Genomic DNA, 15,551 nt, shown 5'->3' on the forward strand with positions numbered 1-15,551 from the left:
CATGCAGCATGCCTGCAAGGGAGAGCAAAGGCAGCTGCCTGCCAGCTAAATCTCTCCCTGCCTCCCCCACTCCATATAGCGTGCTTGTGAGAGCAAGAGGGAGCTGCTGAGAGCTCAAGGCAATGAAAGGAGGGAGAGAAGCAAACTTCCCCTCAGCAAAGCTTCCTTCTCCCTGGCAGGCTGAGGTAGTGAGGATAATTGTTTGGATCACTGCTGAGCTCTGTCCTGCTGTTGGGGGAGGGGGGTGGTTCTATCTGCCTTTTATTTCCCAGTCTGGACCTGGAGGTGGAAGAGGGTGGGAGACACTACAAAGAAGACAATAAAAAGGAAGCCCCCACCCCACTCCATTTTTAGTTTTTTGCCAGTTGTGGAGCTTGGAGTTCAGTCTGCAAACTGTCTCTCTTCAAAGAGGGAAGGGGAAGAGTTTTGTGTGGGAGGGGGGGCATGGAGAATGGAGCACCCTCATGAAGATTGGGTCTGTTTCATTTTTTGTAGCAGTGTCTGCTCTCTGTGCTTGCAAAACTCCTGAACTCTGCAAATGTCCTGAAAAAGCAAAAGCAGCAGGAGCAGGATGGAAGTTGGGGGGGGGGGGATGCCGTACTTCGGAACACTCAATGCCGCTATGATGAAGGGAAAAGTACAAGTCAGGAGAGAGAGGCCTGAGGGAGCAGCTCAGCAGCTCCTGCTTTTCTGAATGTTGGGTCTCTGCCACCCAGCCCCCAAGTTGCATTAAAAAACAACAAAAATTCCAAGGTCTCCCCCATCCTCCCTCAAAAAAACCCATTACCTTGTTTTTTTACATCTTTATATTCTTGGAAATTCAGTTGTTTAAAGATTGGATCCTTTAGAGAAGAGAGGGGAGTGGATAATGAATTATGCAGGATGTGGCAATATGTTAAGTTGTGTGTTGAAATGTTTCTGCTAATGCATATTTGCATGAATATACTTGTTTTCTATTATTACATTCTTGTGAGTTCAGTTGCTGTTTGTGTCCTCAAGAACCCACGTGTGCCATGTTGTGTGTGTGTGTGGAGTGGGGAAAGATGCTTGACTTCCCAGTCAGTGTACACAGGATTGCAGTTTTATTATAAAGGTATATCAGCACAAAGTCTCAGGTGGTGTGGTTGTGTTTTGAAATAAGAGTCAAGACTTTCAAACTGAGTCACTTGGTGACAACCCTAGATTGGAAAAACTCTGAAAGAACCACATCCAAGCACTGGTTTGCAGGATTGTTTGGATGTTTTAATTATAAACCACCCTGAACCATTTTTGTAAGGGCGGTATAAAAATTGAATTAATAAATAATAAATAAAATGATAAAATAATTTGCATTGCTCTTTAAGACATGTTATTTTACCATGGAAAACCTCTACTGTGAAAAGCCAATATACTTAAAACACAGCATGTAATTTCTACAAGTTGCCTTTCCCATATTTTGCAAACTGTTTTGTTGGGTTTGAGAACAACCCCCCCATCATTTGGTCCATATATCTTGGAGTGGATTCAGATGTCAGTTTGGGTTGTCTGTTAATCTGCTGCACTATATTAGATGTGTCCTTAATGTTCTTCTGCAGCAGAGACAAGGAGCCAGGAGAAGGAGCGGGAGGCAGTGAGGGGCCCATTTTAAAATGTTGTCTCTGGGCCCACTCAAACCTTGGTACTCCCCTGACGGTCACCATTTACATCCTGAGATAAATACATAAAATGTAACACCAAAATGACTATAGAGTTTAAAAATAGCAGGGGGCAGGGAGAATTCATGGTTACTTAAAGCAAAATTAGAACACACACAAAAACAAAATAATATCTATAGAAAATAAATGAAGACTACACTACGTTTGACATATTAACAGCAGCAGTAAAACACACAAAAAAGCACAGCTTTTCAGTTAGGGCTGCAATTCTGTACACACTTAGTTGAGAGAAGTACTGATTGAAACCAGCGGTGCTTACTTCTAAGTAGGTATGCACAGAATGTCAAGGCAAAGTCCTTAAACATTACAAAACATATCCTGGGAGGCAGGTAGTGATTTATATAAAAAGCAAGCTATCCTCTCAACTGCCTGATAGAGATTCCCCTGCTGCTAAAAAAACAAAGGCAATGTTCCTCGGGGGATTACTGTACTTGTGAACCTCTCCCAGCTAGCCTCCTGTGCTTTACCTGCCTTAATCCAAGTCCAGCGGTTGAGCAGAATAGTGACCGCATGCTCTGCTCCGTAATTCCACTTCTACAAGGGCTAGAACTTAGTTGTTGCAGTTTTAATGAAAGCTGAAATCTGGGGGAATCAAGGAGGGCTAAGCAATCCAGGTGACATGCTTAAAATCTGAGTACTTCCTGGAAAATCGGGGGACAAGGCAACCGTGGCAGTGGGCTCCCATGGCACACTGGACCCCATGGCACACTGGACCCTAAGCTTATTGGCAGCCATGAGCAACATACAGCTCCTCCACCCTCTCCATGGGCAAATGGGGAGGGGAGCTGCAGCAGCAGTGGGTCCTCCTTCTCACACCCTCAGAGGGTAGGAGGAAGAGGATCCACAGCCCCCATTCGTCCCCCATTTGTCTTGGCTCCGACTGTGCATTGGCAGCAGAAAAGAGGGTTGGCTGAATTCCTGCTGATGCTTGTGTGATAATCTTCTACTTTGAGGCAGGTCCCTGCAGCTGCTGATGGCTTGTTTTACACCCAATTTTCTGAGTATAAACAGTATAAGTGATTGTAAATGTGTAATAATTAGGCCCAGGATTACTCCACCCCATGCTTCCAAGTTTTCCTCAGGTCATAGCATTTATGGTTTACTACTTGTTTTTAACTCCGCTCTAAAACCATTTTCCTGAAAGCAGAAAACACCCACATCAGTAGAATTTACTCCCAAATCAGTGCACAGAGGACCCATCAGTACACAGAAGACCTAAACAGCCTTTTAAAACCTGTTACGAAAGAGAAGATGGAGATGCAGATAGAATTGCATAAATGGAGATGTCTCTTTTCTGGAGTATATGGTAGCCAGCACACCTCACCTTCTATAGCCCTTTCTGGTAACCAAATTGCCTAATTGTGAAATAGGCAGCAATTTTATGTGTTCCAATAGTTCCTCAACAGGAGCGGTCCCAGATGGTGATTTTCTTTGCTTAACCACGAAAGGGTAAGTGTGTGTTCACATGTTGTCCAGCTTTAAGTCAAAGTCCTTGCGAGCTATCAGGGAAAACTCCATACACAATTTAGGTTTTTTATTGTGCTCTGGAGCTTAGCCCGATTTATGTCCAGGGTAAAAAAAAACCCCACTTTTTCTGTCTTTTGGTGGTGGTGGGGGTGTTATATACATAAGTTGCAGTACTCCACCCCTCTTAATCCCATGGTTAAAAAAAAAGTCTGGGAAAGCTCCAGGTGTCTCCGAGCATCATGCCATCTGAGCAGCTGCATTTCCCTCAGGAAAGAACACAGTATTCTCTTTTTTTTCTCTTTAAACTGCCTAATCCTCCGAGAATAGTGGCTGTTACCACCAGACTCCATGGGGCCATGCCCAAGCAAAGGTTGTTCATTAGCAATATCAGAACACTGTGTCTCTCACAGTTAGCGCTGGCTGCAGGGGTGGGTGGGTGTAGCTATAATTGAGCGGATGGGTTCAAAGAACCTGGGGACCCCCAGCTCCTGAGGGCCCCCAAGCTCCACCCCTCCCCATTTTCTTCATCATCTCCCTCACTCCAAGGGGCTGCAGGGAGAAGGGCGAACACGGGCCCTTTCTCCCTAACACCCCTGGCTGGCACACTATCGCTGGAGCAGTTTTTATCACAGTAAAAACCTGGAGCTTTTTTGCATGATGCTTTTACTTCAAATCTCTCCCAGAAGGGAATGTGTGCTTTCACACTTTGGCCAAATTCTCTCCGAAGTCCCTGCGAGATCTTTGGGAGCACTTCACACACCACTCAGATTTTTTCTTCCAAGTTTAAGCGTAGCCAGGGCACTTTCCAGTTTAGACCCTGCAACGGGGTCACAGCGGATCTCGGAAGTGTGCTTCCACACCTCCTGTGTTGTGACACCGCAGTCCCTAAGTGGACAGCAGGGTGCCATTCACCTTTCCAACGCCTTGTTTCAAATTTAATCACTGCGATATAGAGCTAGGGCGCCGTATATCCAGCGTAAAAAAGGTGTTTGGGGGAGTTTTAAGTTTCTGTGAGACTGCTCCCCCTGCAGGTTTTACATTTTGAATATGATTTGCCGGAATGAGACATTTAGCTGCTTTAGAGCGGCTTATCTGGAAAGCCCCGCTTTATGTCTGGGATTTTAAAAAACCCTCTATTTCAGTCACTTTTTCAGGATAAAGCAAGAGCAGCTGCTAGTCAAGCTTTTGAGATGCAAGCTTCTAAGATGCAAATAGGAAGCTGCCTTCTGTAATGCCACGATTCTTATTTGAAGTGGCTTCGCTTGTGGCATACTCCGAGAGCTGAAGAACTGTGTGAAAAACTTCCTGGGTTTTACCACCTTGGAAAAAACTAACTTATTCCAGATTATGGTACTAACACAACCTATTTCATTTTTTCTTTCTTTCAGTTCATACCACATTGCTGTGGATTACACTTAATCCAGTTTTAGTTACATATTCACACTGTGATTGTATAAAACAGTAGATTTATAAATTAGACTCAGAGTCGTGCATATTTTAAAAAACCAGGTAGAAATGTTAATTTATGCAGTTTTCTATAGTACTAAACATCTATCATCAGCTGTCTGTATACATTTGTTTGTCAAAAAATTATATTACTGAAAAATCATAAACAAAATTCAGACTACTAGGCAATGAAATATTATTTCTGCTGTCAGCTTCAGAACGGTATGTAACAGAATTCCCCTGTATTTTACATGGATCTTTGTTGTATTACAGTACAATATATTATGATACCTGTTGTGTCACAATATAAAGTTGACATGACCTTAGAGTCACATAAATTGCATCTGACTTTGTCATGAAAAACCAGCTGCTTAATGGAAATCTAGGAATCAAAAATCTAAAAATATGGCTGTTGTCAGTGAGTCTGGAATTGTTGCAAGGTTGACTTTTGGCTATGCCCAAGTAAATGGGGGAAGCATTCTTATTCCACAAGATATGAGGATACATATTGGTATAAAAACTGTCGTTTCCCCCCTTACAAGAACTCAATTAGTTCACACATAGCATTACAAAGTGTTTTAGAGAGGAAAGCAGATATTTGCATCTGCATGTACACTTATCTGATACAACATGTCGGATACAGTTGTATTGTTACCTGAATATTGGCAACTAGGTACAAAATGAGGCTGTTCACACAAGCAGCCTTACCCATGCTTGGGCAACCCTGCCTGGGTAGGGCTGCTCAGGTGTAGCACTGGGATTGAGGCCAATGCCAGCACTGCCTCCCTGGGTAGCCAGTGATTTTTACCAGGCCTTTTTACCTGGCCTAGAGCACCCAGCCTGAGGAGCAATCCCTCAAAGCACCATGCTCATCGTGCAGTGCATTTAAGGACCTCTGGAGGTCTGTACGCATTTTCCCAGTCTCCAGATGGCCACGCAGCTTCTGGGAGAGCCGCTCATGAGTACTCGAGCCACATGGCCATGAGAAGACAACAAGAAGATCATCTAGGAGCAGGTAAACCTGATCTTGCCTTCCCACTGCGCCCTCCCCGCTGGGCTGCAATGATCATGAGAACAATGTACACTTGCATGCTAAAATCTTTTCTTTGAAGTAGCCAAGTAAGTAGCATCCTGGTCAGTAACCAATTATGCTAAGCCACTTTGACAAGAAGAGAAGAGAAGGCCACAGCTCGAGTCTTCCCTCTCAAAATGGCTGACAGCCAGCTCCCGTAGTCACAGATGCCCTTTTCTCTGTATGGAGTTGGCAACTGACATTTCCTGGGGGACAGATTTGGCTCAGGGACTGCCAGTAGGTTAGCTTACTCTTAACATACAAGTTCCTTTTTCCCCCCTTCCCTCCTTTAATTTAAAGTAATGACAAGATTGCAGTGATTTACCTTTATATAGCAATAATTTAGTTTTTCCCATTTTCTTTCTAAATACCAGGAAAAAACCTGATAAAACCTAGTGAATATTAGTGCCCTGTGTTTATATTCTTTCTTTCTTAGAAAATTACCAGCTTGGCAAGCCTTGCCTAAGGTTCCTAGCAATGGGCATTTTGTCTGACATTGGATTTCTCCCAGTGCCTGGAAACAACAGCACTGGCCCTTGTAGGGTCTTAGGTACCATTCATCTTAAGAGTTCACGATGCTTTCCATACAGTTTTCTGCTTCTCAGCCCCCTGAGTAAAGGAGTCACATCTAGCCTCTTCTGAGGAAGAAGCTGAGGCACACAGGAGCAAAACACAGCATAGGCTCTAGCTACCAACAACAACAACAACAAATATTTATATACTGCTTTTCAACAGAAGTTTCCAAAGTGGTTTACATAGAGAATAAATGGATGGATAGATTAATGAATGAATGAATGAATGAATGTGGCTCCCTATCCCTGAAGGGCTCACAATCTAAAAGAAACATAAGATAGACACCAGCAACAATCACTGGAGGTACTGTGCTGGGGGTGGACAGGGCCAGTTACTCTCCCCCTGCTAAATAAAGAGAATCACCACGTTTTAAAAAGTGCCTCTTTGCCCAGGTAGCAGGTACCAGCACAACCTCTACAAAAAATAGTTTGTAGCCATGTGGACCCCTTGGATTGGGGGTGGGGGGGCTGAAAATCGGGAGTGCATCTAGCTCTGCTACCCAGGCTGGGTGCTTCTGTTACCTTCCTGCCAGCAGTCTTGTGAAGTTCACATTGAATGATGAAGCTAATGTCCTTTTATGTTTTCTAAACTCTTCTACAGGTTAGATGTTAAGCAAAACAAGTGGAGGGAAATAGACAGAGGGGCATTCTGAGTGCACTCAGAGACTCTCAAGATTTCTCCAACCTTTCCTTTGCTTTCCAGCTTCTGCCATAGCAGGGAACTTTGAATGAAGCCATTATTAGAGATGGATTTCCCTGAAGTCCTTATTAGCCACAGTGAAGAAACTGCCGAGCACATTCATTGGGGAACAGTATCCCATGAATTACACACACACACACACACACACACACACACACTAGCTGACCCCACACAGAGCATCTGTGTGGTCGTGCACTAAGCCTGTGGCATTCCACCCCACAACTCTCTCGCTCGCTCCATCCTCCCCTACAACTCTCTCGCTCACTCTCTCCCCCAGCAACTCTCTCACTTTCTCTCTCCCCCAGCAACCCTCTCGCTCTCTCCCCCCCCTCAACTCTCTCACTTGTTCTCTCCCCCTCACAGCTCTCTCTCTCTTCCCACAGCCCCCCACTCTGTCCTCCATCTTACTCTCTCTCTCCTCAGTCTTTCTGTCTCTGTCTCGCAATCCTTGCTTCCCACTGCCTGTCGCCCACTTTCCACTGCCATTGCTTCCCACTGCCTGTCGCCCGCTCACCTGCCAGCATCTGAGCTCCCTGCCGCTTCACAGCATGGCACAGCCAACCGCCTGTCACCCGCAGCCCCCAGAGCCAACTATCCAACTCCTGAAGCTGCCCCCAGCCTCCGAGCTCCTTGCTGCTTCACGGCACCCCTGAGCCAACTGTCAAACTGCTTTCCAGCCGCCCTCCAAACTCCCTGGTGCTCCGGAACTCTCTCCCCCTCTGTCAGCCAATTGCCTCCTTTCTGCCACGTCCCCACGCATGGCCCGTCTTGGAGAATTAATTATGTAGATGCTCCTGCTTGCTCCCACCAGCAGGCCTCAGAAGATTGAGTGTTGTACTAGGAGGGTCTCCATTCTAACATGGAGGCTGAGCATCACTCTCTTTGACTCTTTGGGCCTCCAGACAACTTTGTCCAATCTGGGGCTGAGATGGCTGATATCCACAAAACAGAAAGCAGATTGCTTTGCATCTTGGTATCTTCCTGTGTGTCTGCCCTGTGCAAGAAAATCTCAAACTTGAAGGTGTACAAGGTGTCCCATACTATCACTATTAATTAACTCAAGCTGTCACCATAGGAACAGCCCTGCTGGATCAGACCCAAGGCCCATCTAGTCCCATCCTGTTTCACACAGTAGTCCACCGGATGCCTCTGAGAAGCCCACAGGCAAGAGGTGAGGGTGTGCCGTTTCTCCTGCTCTTGCTCCCCTGCAATTGGTAGCTGGTTACCCACCAGCTAATGTAACATCCCTAGCACTTTCTTAGATAGATGGTCCACTCTGCCCATAAGGCTCAGGACTCACAGCGACATTTCCTTGTAAGATATTCTAATAATGATCATGTGAAGAAGTTCCTCATTATTCCCCTTTACCAATGGGGAGCTGAGCCTGAGACATTGTGACGTTCAATTAAGGCAGGAAGCCCCATGGCTGAGCTGAGATTAGACCCTGCATCTCCCAGATACAATGGAAGAGCACAAATATACTATCAATTTCCTTTTTCTGACTCATACAGTATGCAACAGAACCACAGCAGCCACCGACAAGAGCCTCTCTGTACCAATCTGAATCTCTTTTACATATCCAGTCAGATTTCTTTCTCCTCACATGAGCATTCCCTTTGCCCTCTCAGCCAGCAGGTTCCTTAAACCTGGGGCAGGGCTGGAGGTAGCACCCCAGGGGGGCGGGATGCAGTGGGAGACAGAAGCAGGATATCCTCCATTGGATAGTCTTTGTTTAGTACCTCTTTCCATTGCTGTAGTTCTGTTCCTCAGCCTGTACCTCTGCTTCTTTACGTCTGGCTGGCTCTGGGAGCAACTGGTGAGTGGAAGGCTCAACACCTTATTTGTTCCTCTAGGAGCTGCATTAACTCAGCACATTTTTGTTGCATTGTGTGTATGTGAGGTGTTTTTTCCCCTCTTTGCACTTCAGCCCTGGCAACGGTGATTGGGTGCTGGCCAAAGCTATCTAGGAGCTGATTGGAGTTGCAGAAGGAGGGGTGGAGCTTGTATTCTGCCTCTGCAAAACCACAAGGATAAGAGAGGAATGTTCAGTGCAGAGGATATGACTGGGAGGGTGGGGATATTCCCTAAAGAGCACGTGGAAGCTCTTTAGGAAGCTATTCCTTATGGAACTGTGGCCAGACCCAAGAAAGGCCAACAGTATCTTCATATAAGAGAAACATCTTATTCTCATCTCATATACTATTATTTCCTTTGCAGGAAAAGCTTGAAGACAATGAGTGGACTACAAGAGAAAGAGAGATCTTTCCCCCATATACATACATGCATGTGTGCACACCAATTTTGGTACATGATTTTCTTGGCCCTTTTCTCAAGGTTTGTGGCACAGCTACTCTTCTATGACCCTCCCCCTAAAACAAAAAACAAAACCCCACTCTCTCTGTATCTGTGACGTATGCACTCTTCTCTTGCTGCTTACCAACTTGCTCTTCCTCTCCTCCATCAGCCACAGGAGGGAGACATTCTGGAGCAAATGCTCCCTGTGGCATGTGGCAGTTCTTTGAATTGTATTATTTTGTTTGTTTGTTTTTGAGATGCTGAAATGAGCTATGACCTTGAAACCCCACACTCCAAATTATCATAGTCCTGCACATGAAACAGAAAACCTGCCTGCTGCACTGCCCAACCCCATCTATATGGCTGAAGGTAATTAAGTTACAGAACAGTAGCATAAGGTAATTAAGAAGGTAATTAAGCTACAGAACATAATGAGAGAGATAGCTCCTCCGTCTTCTTCAAGAGTCGCCTGTGTTGAGCATCCTGTGCTGGAGGGAACAAGCAGGACTGGAAAACCTTGGCACATTTTCTATTTCCAGCCACATGTGAAACCATAAGAATCTATCTTGTGACATTGTTAGGGAAATGTGGCACTTAGATAGCGTGTAATGGGTAAGGTGTTGCAATCTAGGCATATCAACAAAGTGCATCCAAACGATCTGATCGCATTTTGAAACGCAGCCCAAAGAATTCTTAGCAAAACACTTTTTGAGAGGATATATACCCAGGCCTGAATAGCAAAAGAGGGAGAGAGATGGGCAAGTTCTTCTAAGTCACTCTCAGGCTTTCCAGAGCTGACCTCCAAGCTCTCTTAGTGAATCAACAAGCAGGATTTTGTAATTGCTATAGAAAACAGGAACATAGGAAGCTGCCATATACTGAGTCAGACCATTGGTTTATCTAGCTCAGTATTGTCTTCACAGACTGGAGGCAGCTTCTCCAAGGTTACAGGCAGGAATCTCTCTCAGGCAACGTACTGTATGCTTTGGTAGTTTGTTGGTTCAATAAAAAAAATCTTGTCCTATAAAAAACATCTTGTCCTATCTTGGAGAAGCCAGGGAGGGAACTTGAAACCTTCTGCTCTTCCCAGAGCAGCTCCATCCCCTGAGGGGAATATCTTACAGTGCTCACACTTATAGTCTCCCATTCATATGCTACCACAAGACCAGCTCTTGTATGATTTGAAAGCAGCAGTCAAGGAATGATTAACCTGCCTGTGTGAACTTGCCCCACCTCTCTGACCATTGCTGGTGGCAGGTGTAAAGCTGCACAGTGGGTAGGGTTGACATATTTGGCTCTCCAAATCTGGGGCCTCTCATTTACATATTATATAAATTAGTGTGTAAATAGCAGGTGCATTTTCCAGTTGGCTTGTATTTGCTCTGGATATCTACTACCAACAATAGTTGGGGAAGATCTCTTTGCCTGACCATTTTCCTGAGCATTAAACATCCAGACTTTATATCCCCACACTTTCTAATATAAAAATTCAGTTTTTTAACATTGTCTAATAAGCTGACTGTAGTGCAGTCATAGATTCCTCACCTACTGCAGACTACCATCCCACTCCGTTTTCCAGTACCTGAATACGCTATTGATTGGAGAATAAATATGCTATTTATTGGTTTAAATATGCTAATTTAAATATGCTATTTATTGTTGAAGGTGAAGATCATTAAAGGTCATGCTGAGGAGCCCCTAAATTCCCTAAATTTAAATTTTTAGGCCCCTAAATTCTACAATGGACCCAACCAAACTGGTACTAGGGATTAAGGCTTTCATGCTTAAGCCTTTTCACGGTTATCATTTAAATCCTGAGATAAATACATAAAATGTAGTACCAAAATGACAATAGAGTTTTTAAAAAGCCAGGGGCAGGGAGAATTCATGGTTACTTAAAGCAAAATTAGAACACACACAAAAACAAAATAATATCTATAGAAAATAAATGAAGACTACACTACGTTGACATATTAACAGCAGCAGTAGAACAAAAAAATGCACAGTTTTACAGTTAGGGCTGCAATTCTGTACACACTTAGTTGAGAGAAGTACTGATTGAAACCAGTGGTGTTTACTTCTAAGTAGGCATGCACAGAATGTCAAGGCAAAGTCCTTAAACATTACAAAACATATCCTGGGAGGCAGGTAGTGATTTATTTAAAAAGCAAGCTATCCTCTCAACTGCCTGATAGAGATTCCCCTGCTGCTAAAAAAAAAACAAAGGCAATGTTCCTCGGGGGATTACTGTACTTGTGAACCTCTCCCAGCTAGCCTCCTGTGCTTTACCTGCCTTAATCCAAGTCCAGCGGTTGAGCAGAATAGTGACCGCATGCTCTGCTCCGTAATTCCACTTCTACAAGGGCTAGAACTTAGTTGTTGTAGTAGTTTTAATGAAATCTGAAATCTGGGGGAATCAAGGAGGGCTAAGCAATCCAGGCGACATGCTTAAAATCTGGGTACTACCTGGAAAATCAGGGGACAAGGCAACCGTAGCAGTGGGCTCCCATGGCACACTGGACCCCATGCCTCCAAAGCTTATTGGCAGCCATGAGCAACATACAGCTCCTCCACCCTCTCCATGGGCAAATGGGGAGGGGAGCTGCAGCAGCAGTGGGTCCTCCTTCTCACACCCTCAGAGGGTAGGAGGAAGAGGATCCACAGCCCCCATTCGTCCCCCATTTGTCTTGGCTCCGACTGTGCATTGGCAGCAGAAAAGAGGGTTGGCTGAATTCCTGCTGATGCTTGTGTGATAATCTTCTACTTTGAGGCAGGTCCCTGCAGCTGCTGATGGCTTGTTTTACACCCAATTTTCTGAGTATAAACAGTATAAGTGATTGTAAATGTGTAATAATTAGGCCCAGGATTACTCCACCCCATGCTTCCAAGTTTTCCTTAGGTCATAGCATTTATGATTTACTACTTGTTTTTAACTCCGCTCTAAAACCATTTTCCTGAAAGCAAAAAACACCCACATCAGTAGAATTTACTCCCAAATCAGTGCACAGAGGACCCATCAGTACACAGAAGACCTAAACAGCCTTTTAAAACCTGTTACGAAAGAGAACATGGAGATGCAGATAGAATTGCATAAATGGAGATGTCTCTTTTCTGGAGTATATGGTAGCCAGCACAGCTCACCCTCTATAGCCCTTTCTGGTACCCAAATTGCCTAATTGTGAAAGAGGCAGCAGTTTTATGGGTTCCAAATAGTTCCTCAACAGGAGTGACCCCAGATGGTGATTTTCTTTGCTTAACCACGAAAGGGTAAGTGTGTGTTCACATGTCATCCAGCTTTAAGTCAAAGTCCTTGCGAGCTATCAGGGAGCACTCCATACACAATTCAGGTTTTTCATTGTGCATTGGAGCTTAGCCCGATTTATGTTCGGGGTAAAAACAGAGCCGATTAACATAGTAGCAAATGTAGCATTTGCTATGGGCCCCACATTTCTTCTTCTTTCTGCTCTCTACTTAGTTGGTGCCGCTTCTCCGTCCTCGCTGCCTGCTGCTGCCAAAAGTCTGTTGCCCTTGCAACAGAGATACAAATGTTTCCCTTTTTGAAGGAACTAAGAAAGGAAGGAAGGGGGGAGGGGGGCGGCAGCAGATCAAACAGCCAAGAGCAGGGCGTTTGTCTGCCTGACAGTGACGTGGAGTGTAGCCGGGAGAACTGGGTGCAGGGGCGTAACGATGGGGGGGCAGGCAGGGCACGTGCCCTGGGCGCCACCCCGACGGGTCACGTGGGGGGCGCCAAAAAGTGGCTTCCCCCCAGGGGCGTAACTACAATAGGGCAAGGGGAGACAGTTGTCTGGGGGCCCACTGCCTTGGGGGGCCCCCAGAGGCAAGTCACATGACTGACTCCCCCAGCCGTGCACCCGCCCGGGCTTCCTTCAGTTGTATTCATCCTCCAAAATTGATGTGAGTGTTAAGACCTGGAGCTACCAGAACAGCATGTCTTTCTCTAGTACCATTAAATGACTTGCATCGTCCACAATTTACAGAACCTTTAAAAAAATAATTTAGGATGATGTTCTATGGCACATAGGTGTATATATATTACTATGCTTTTTGTTACCACTATTCAGCCTCATTTAAGATTTCTTTACTTCATGAGCTGAGCTTCAGTGAGTGGGGGGCCCATTTTAAAATCTTGTCTCTGGGCCCATTCCAACCTTGCTACGCCCCTGTTTTCCCCCGCCCCCCCTGGATCGCCCGCCGAGTGTGGTGGCGGGCGTGCGGCGGCGATTTGGTGGTGGCAGGCGGCGGGTCGCCCGCGGCCCGCTGAGTGCGGCGGTGGCTGGTGGCTGGTGTGGCGGCAATGGGCTGTAGCGCGGCCCGAGCGGCGGCAGCGGATCGCCCGCCGAGGACAGAGTGCAGCCGCGCCTGCGCAGTTGGGAAGCGATGCTGGGCCAGGAGGCAGGCTCGTTGTTGCTCTGCCTGCACTCCATCCTCCTCGGCGGGTGATCCGCCGCCACCGCTCGGGCCGCGCTACAGCCCATCGCCGCCACGCCAACACTGACTGGGTGTTTAGCTAGATGCACCGGGACTGCTTTTCAGTCTACCCTGTAATGTGAGCGCGGCTGAGTGGTGCAAGATGGGAGGTTCTGCTTGGCAGCAAACACGGAGCAGGTTGCCGCTTGTACGCACTTTTTGCACACATGCCTCCCTCTGCAGTCAGCCAAACACCTCCAGGAAGGAAATTCTGTTCCCTGTTTGGCACTCGGAGCCTGACTTTTGCTGTCAGGGGTCATATTCTCTCGCAGCAAGGAAACACGCCTAGCTCCTAAAGAGGTGCTGCATGACTTCCCTCCTCCCTCTCCCGGCCCCCCTCGAGCTTCCCAGCTCCGTCTGGTATGGGCAGCAGCAGCTCATAGGAGCTCTAGCAGCGCTGCTCACCACGCTCGAGCTGCAGGCCGGCTCATACTGGGGGGAGGGAGTTTTGTACTGTCATGGGATTCTAGCAATAGGTATCCTTTCAGGCTGTTCCTTCCCTGGTCCAAATTCTCTAAGAAATGTCTCTATAAGGACAAACATGGGTGTGGCGTAACAAGGAGATTCATGGAGATTTGCAGAAAACCACGAGGCGAAGGGAGAGGTTCTAACTCTTATACTATCTTGTGAGCAGAAAATGACCATCTTGACACCAATAGGCTGGAGGGGATTCCAGGCTGGAGTCGGTAAGGTTATTGTCTCCAAATCCTCAATTTGGGAAAGGTTGGGGCGAAATAAATAGGCATTACTTCAAGTCAGTTGTTTTAGGGCGGGTTGGTTCTCATGAAAAAGCCAAGGAGTGGGCTTTTAAAAAGAAAGTCGACTATTATAGCAAACGGAAATACTAAATTATTTTACTTTGCACAAATTAGTAAATAATTTATGTTTTAATATTTATGTGCATTTTTAAAATTTAGGGCCCCTTTATAACATATGCTACAGGCCCCGCACTAGCTTAATCCCCTGCTAACTGGGCAAAGAGGCACCTTTTACCGTGGTGATTCTCTTTATTTGGCAGGGGGAGAGTAACTGGCCCTATCCACCCCTAGCACAGTCCCTCCAGTGACTGTAGCTGGTGTCTCTCTGATGTTTCTTTTTAGAATGTGAGCCCTTTGGGGACAGGGAGCCATCCTGAGCCATTTTTGGAAGGGTGGTATAGAAATCGAATTATTATTATTAATTATTATTATTATTATTATTATTATTATTATTATTATTATTATTAATTATTCCGGTCCTGGGTTAAAAAAAACACCCACTTTTGTGTCTTTTTTTTTTTTTTTTTTTTGCATATACATAAGTTGCAGTACTCCACCCCTCTTAATCCCATGGTTAAAAAAAAAGTCTGGGAAAGCTCCAGGTGTCTCCGAGCATCATGCCATCTGAGCAGCTGCATTTCCCTCAGGAAAGAACACAGTATTCTCTTTTTTTTCTCTTTAAACTGCCTAATCCTCCGAGAATAGTGGCTGTTACCACCAGACTCCATGGGGCCATGCCCAAGCAAAGGTTGTTCATTAGCAATATCAGAACACTGTGTCTCTCACAGTTAGCGCTGGCTGCAGGGGTGGGTGGGTGTAGCTATAATTGAGCGGATGGGTTCAAAGAACCTGGGGACCCCCAGCTCCTGAGGGCCCCCAAGCTCCACCCCTCCCCATTTTCTTCATCATCTCCCTCACTCCAAGGGGCTGCCAGGGAGAAGGGCAAACACGGGCCCTCTCTCCCTATGCCCCTGGCTGGCACACTATCGCTGGAGCAGTTTTTATCACAGTAAAAACCTGGAGCTTTTTTGCATGATGCTTTTACTTCAAATCTCTCCC

The 15,551-nt window shown here is 45.9% G+C and overlaps 1 protein-coding gene and 1 long non-coding RNA gene across 2 annotated transcripts in view; one reads left to right on the plus strand and one right to left on the minus strand.

Annotated features, from left to right (window-relative positions):
• The window catches only part of ALDH3B1 (aldehyde dehydrogenase 3 family member B1), a 35,411-nt gene extending 26,603 nt beyond the window's left edge, over positions 1-8,808 (minus strand). Inside the window, exon 1 of the mRNA XM_053287247.1 lies at positions 8,691-8,808. Coding sequence (XP_053143222.1) covers positions 8,691-8,700 — 10 coding nt within the window. The 5' untranslated portion in view covers positions 8,701-8,808. The remainder of the gene's footprint in view (positions 1-8,690) is intronic.
• LOC128341141 (uncharacterized) overlaps positions 1-15,551 on the plus strand; it is a 48,444-nt gene that overhangs the window by 10,554 nt on the left and 22,339 nt on the right. The window lies entirely within an intron of this gene.

Source organism: Hemicordylus capensis, chromosome 1 (genome assembly GCF_027244095.1).
Source record: "Hemicordylus capensis ecotype Gifberg chromosome 1, rHemCap1.1.pri, whole genome shotgun sequence".
Classification (NCBI taxonomy): Eukaryota; Metazoa; Chordata; class Lepidosauria; order Squamata; family Cordylidae; genus Hemicordylus; species Hemicordylus capensis.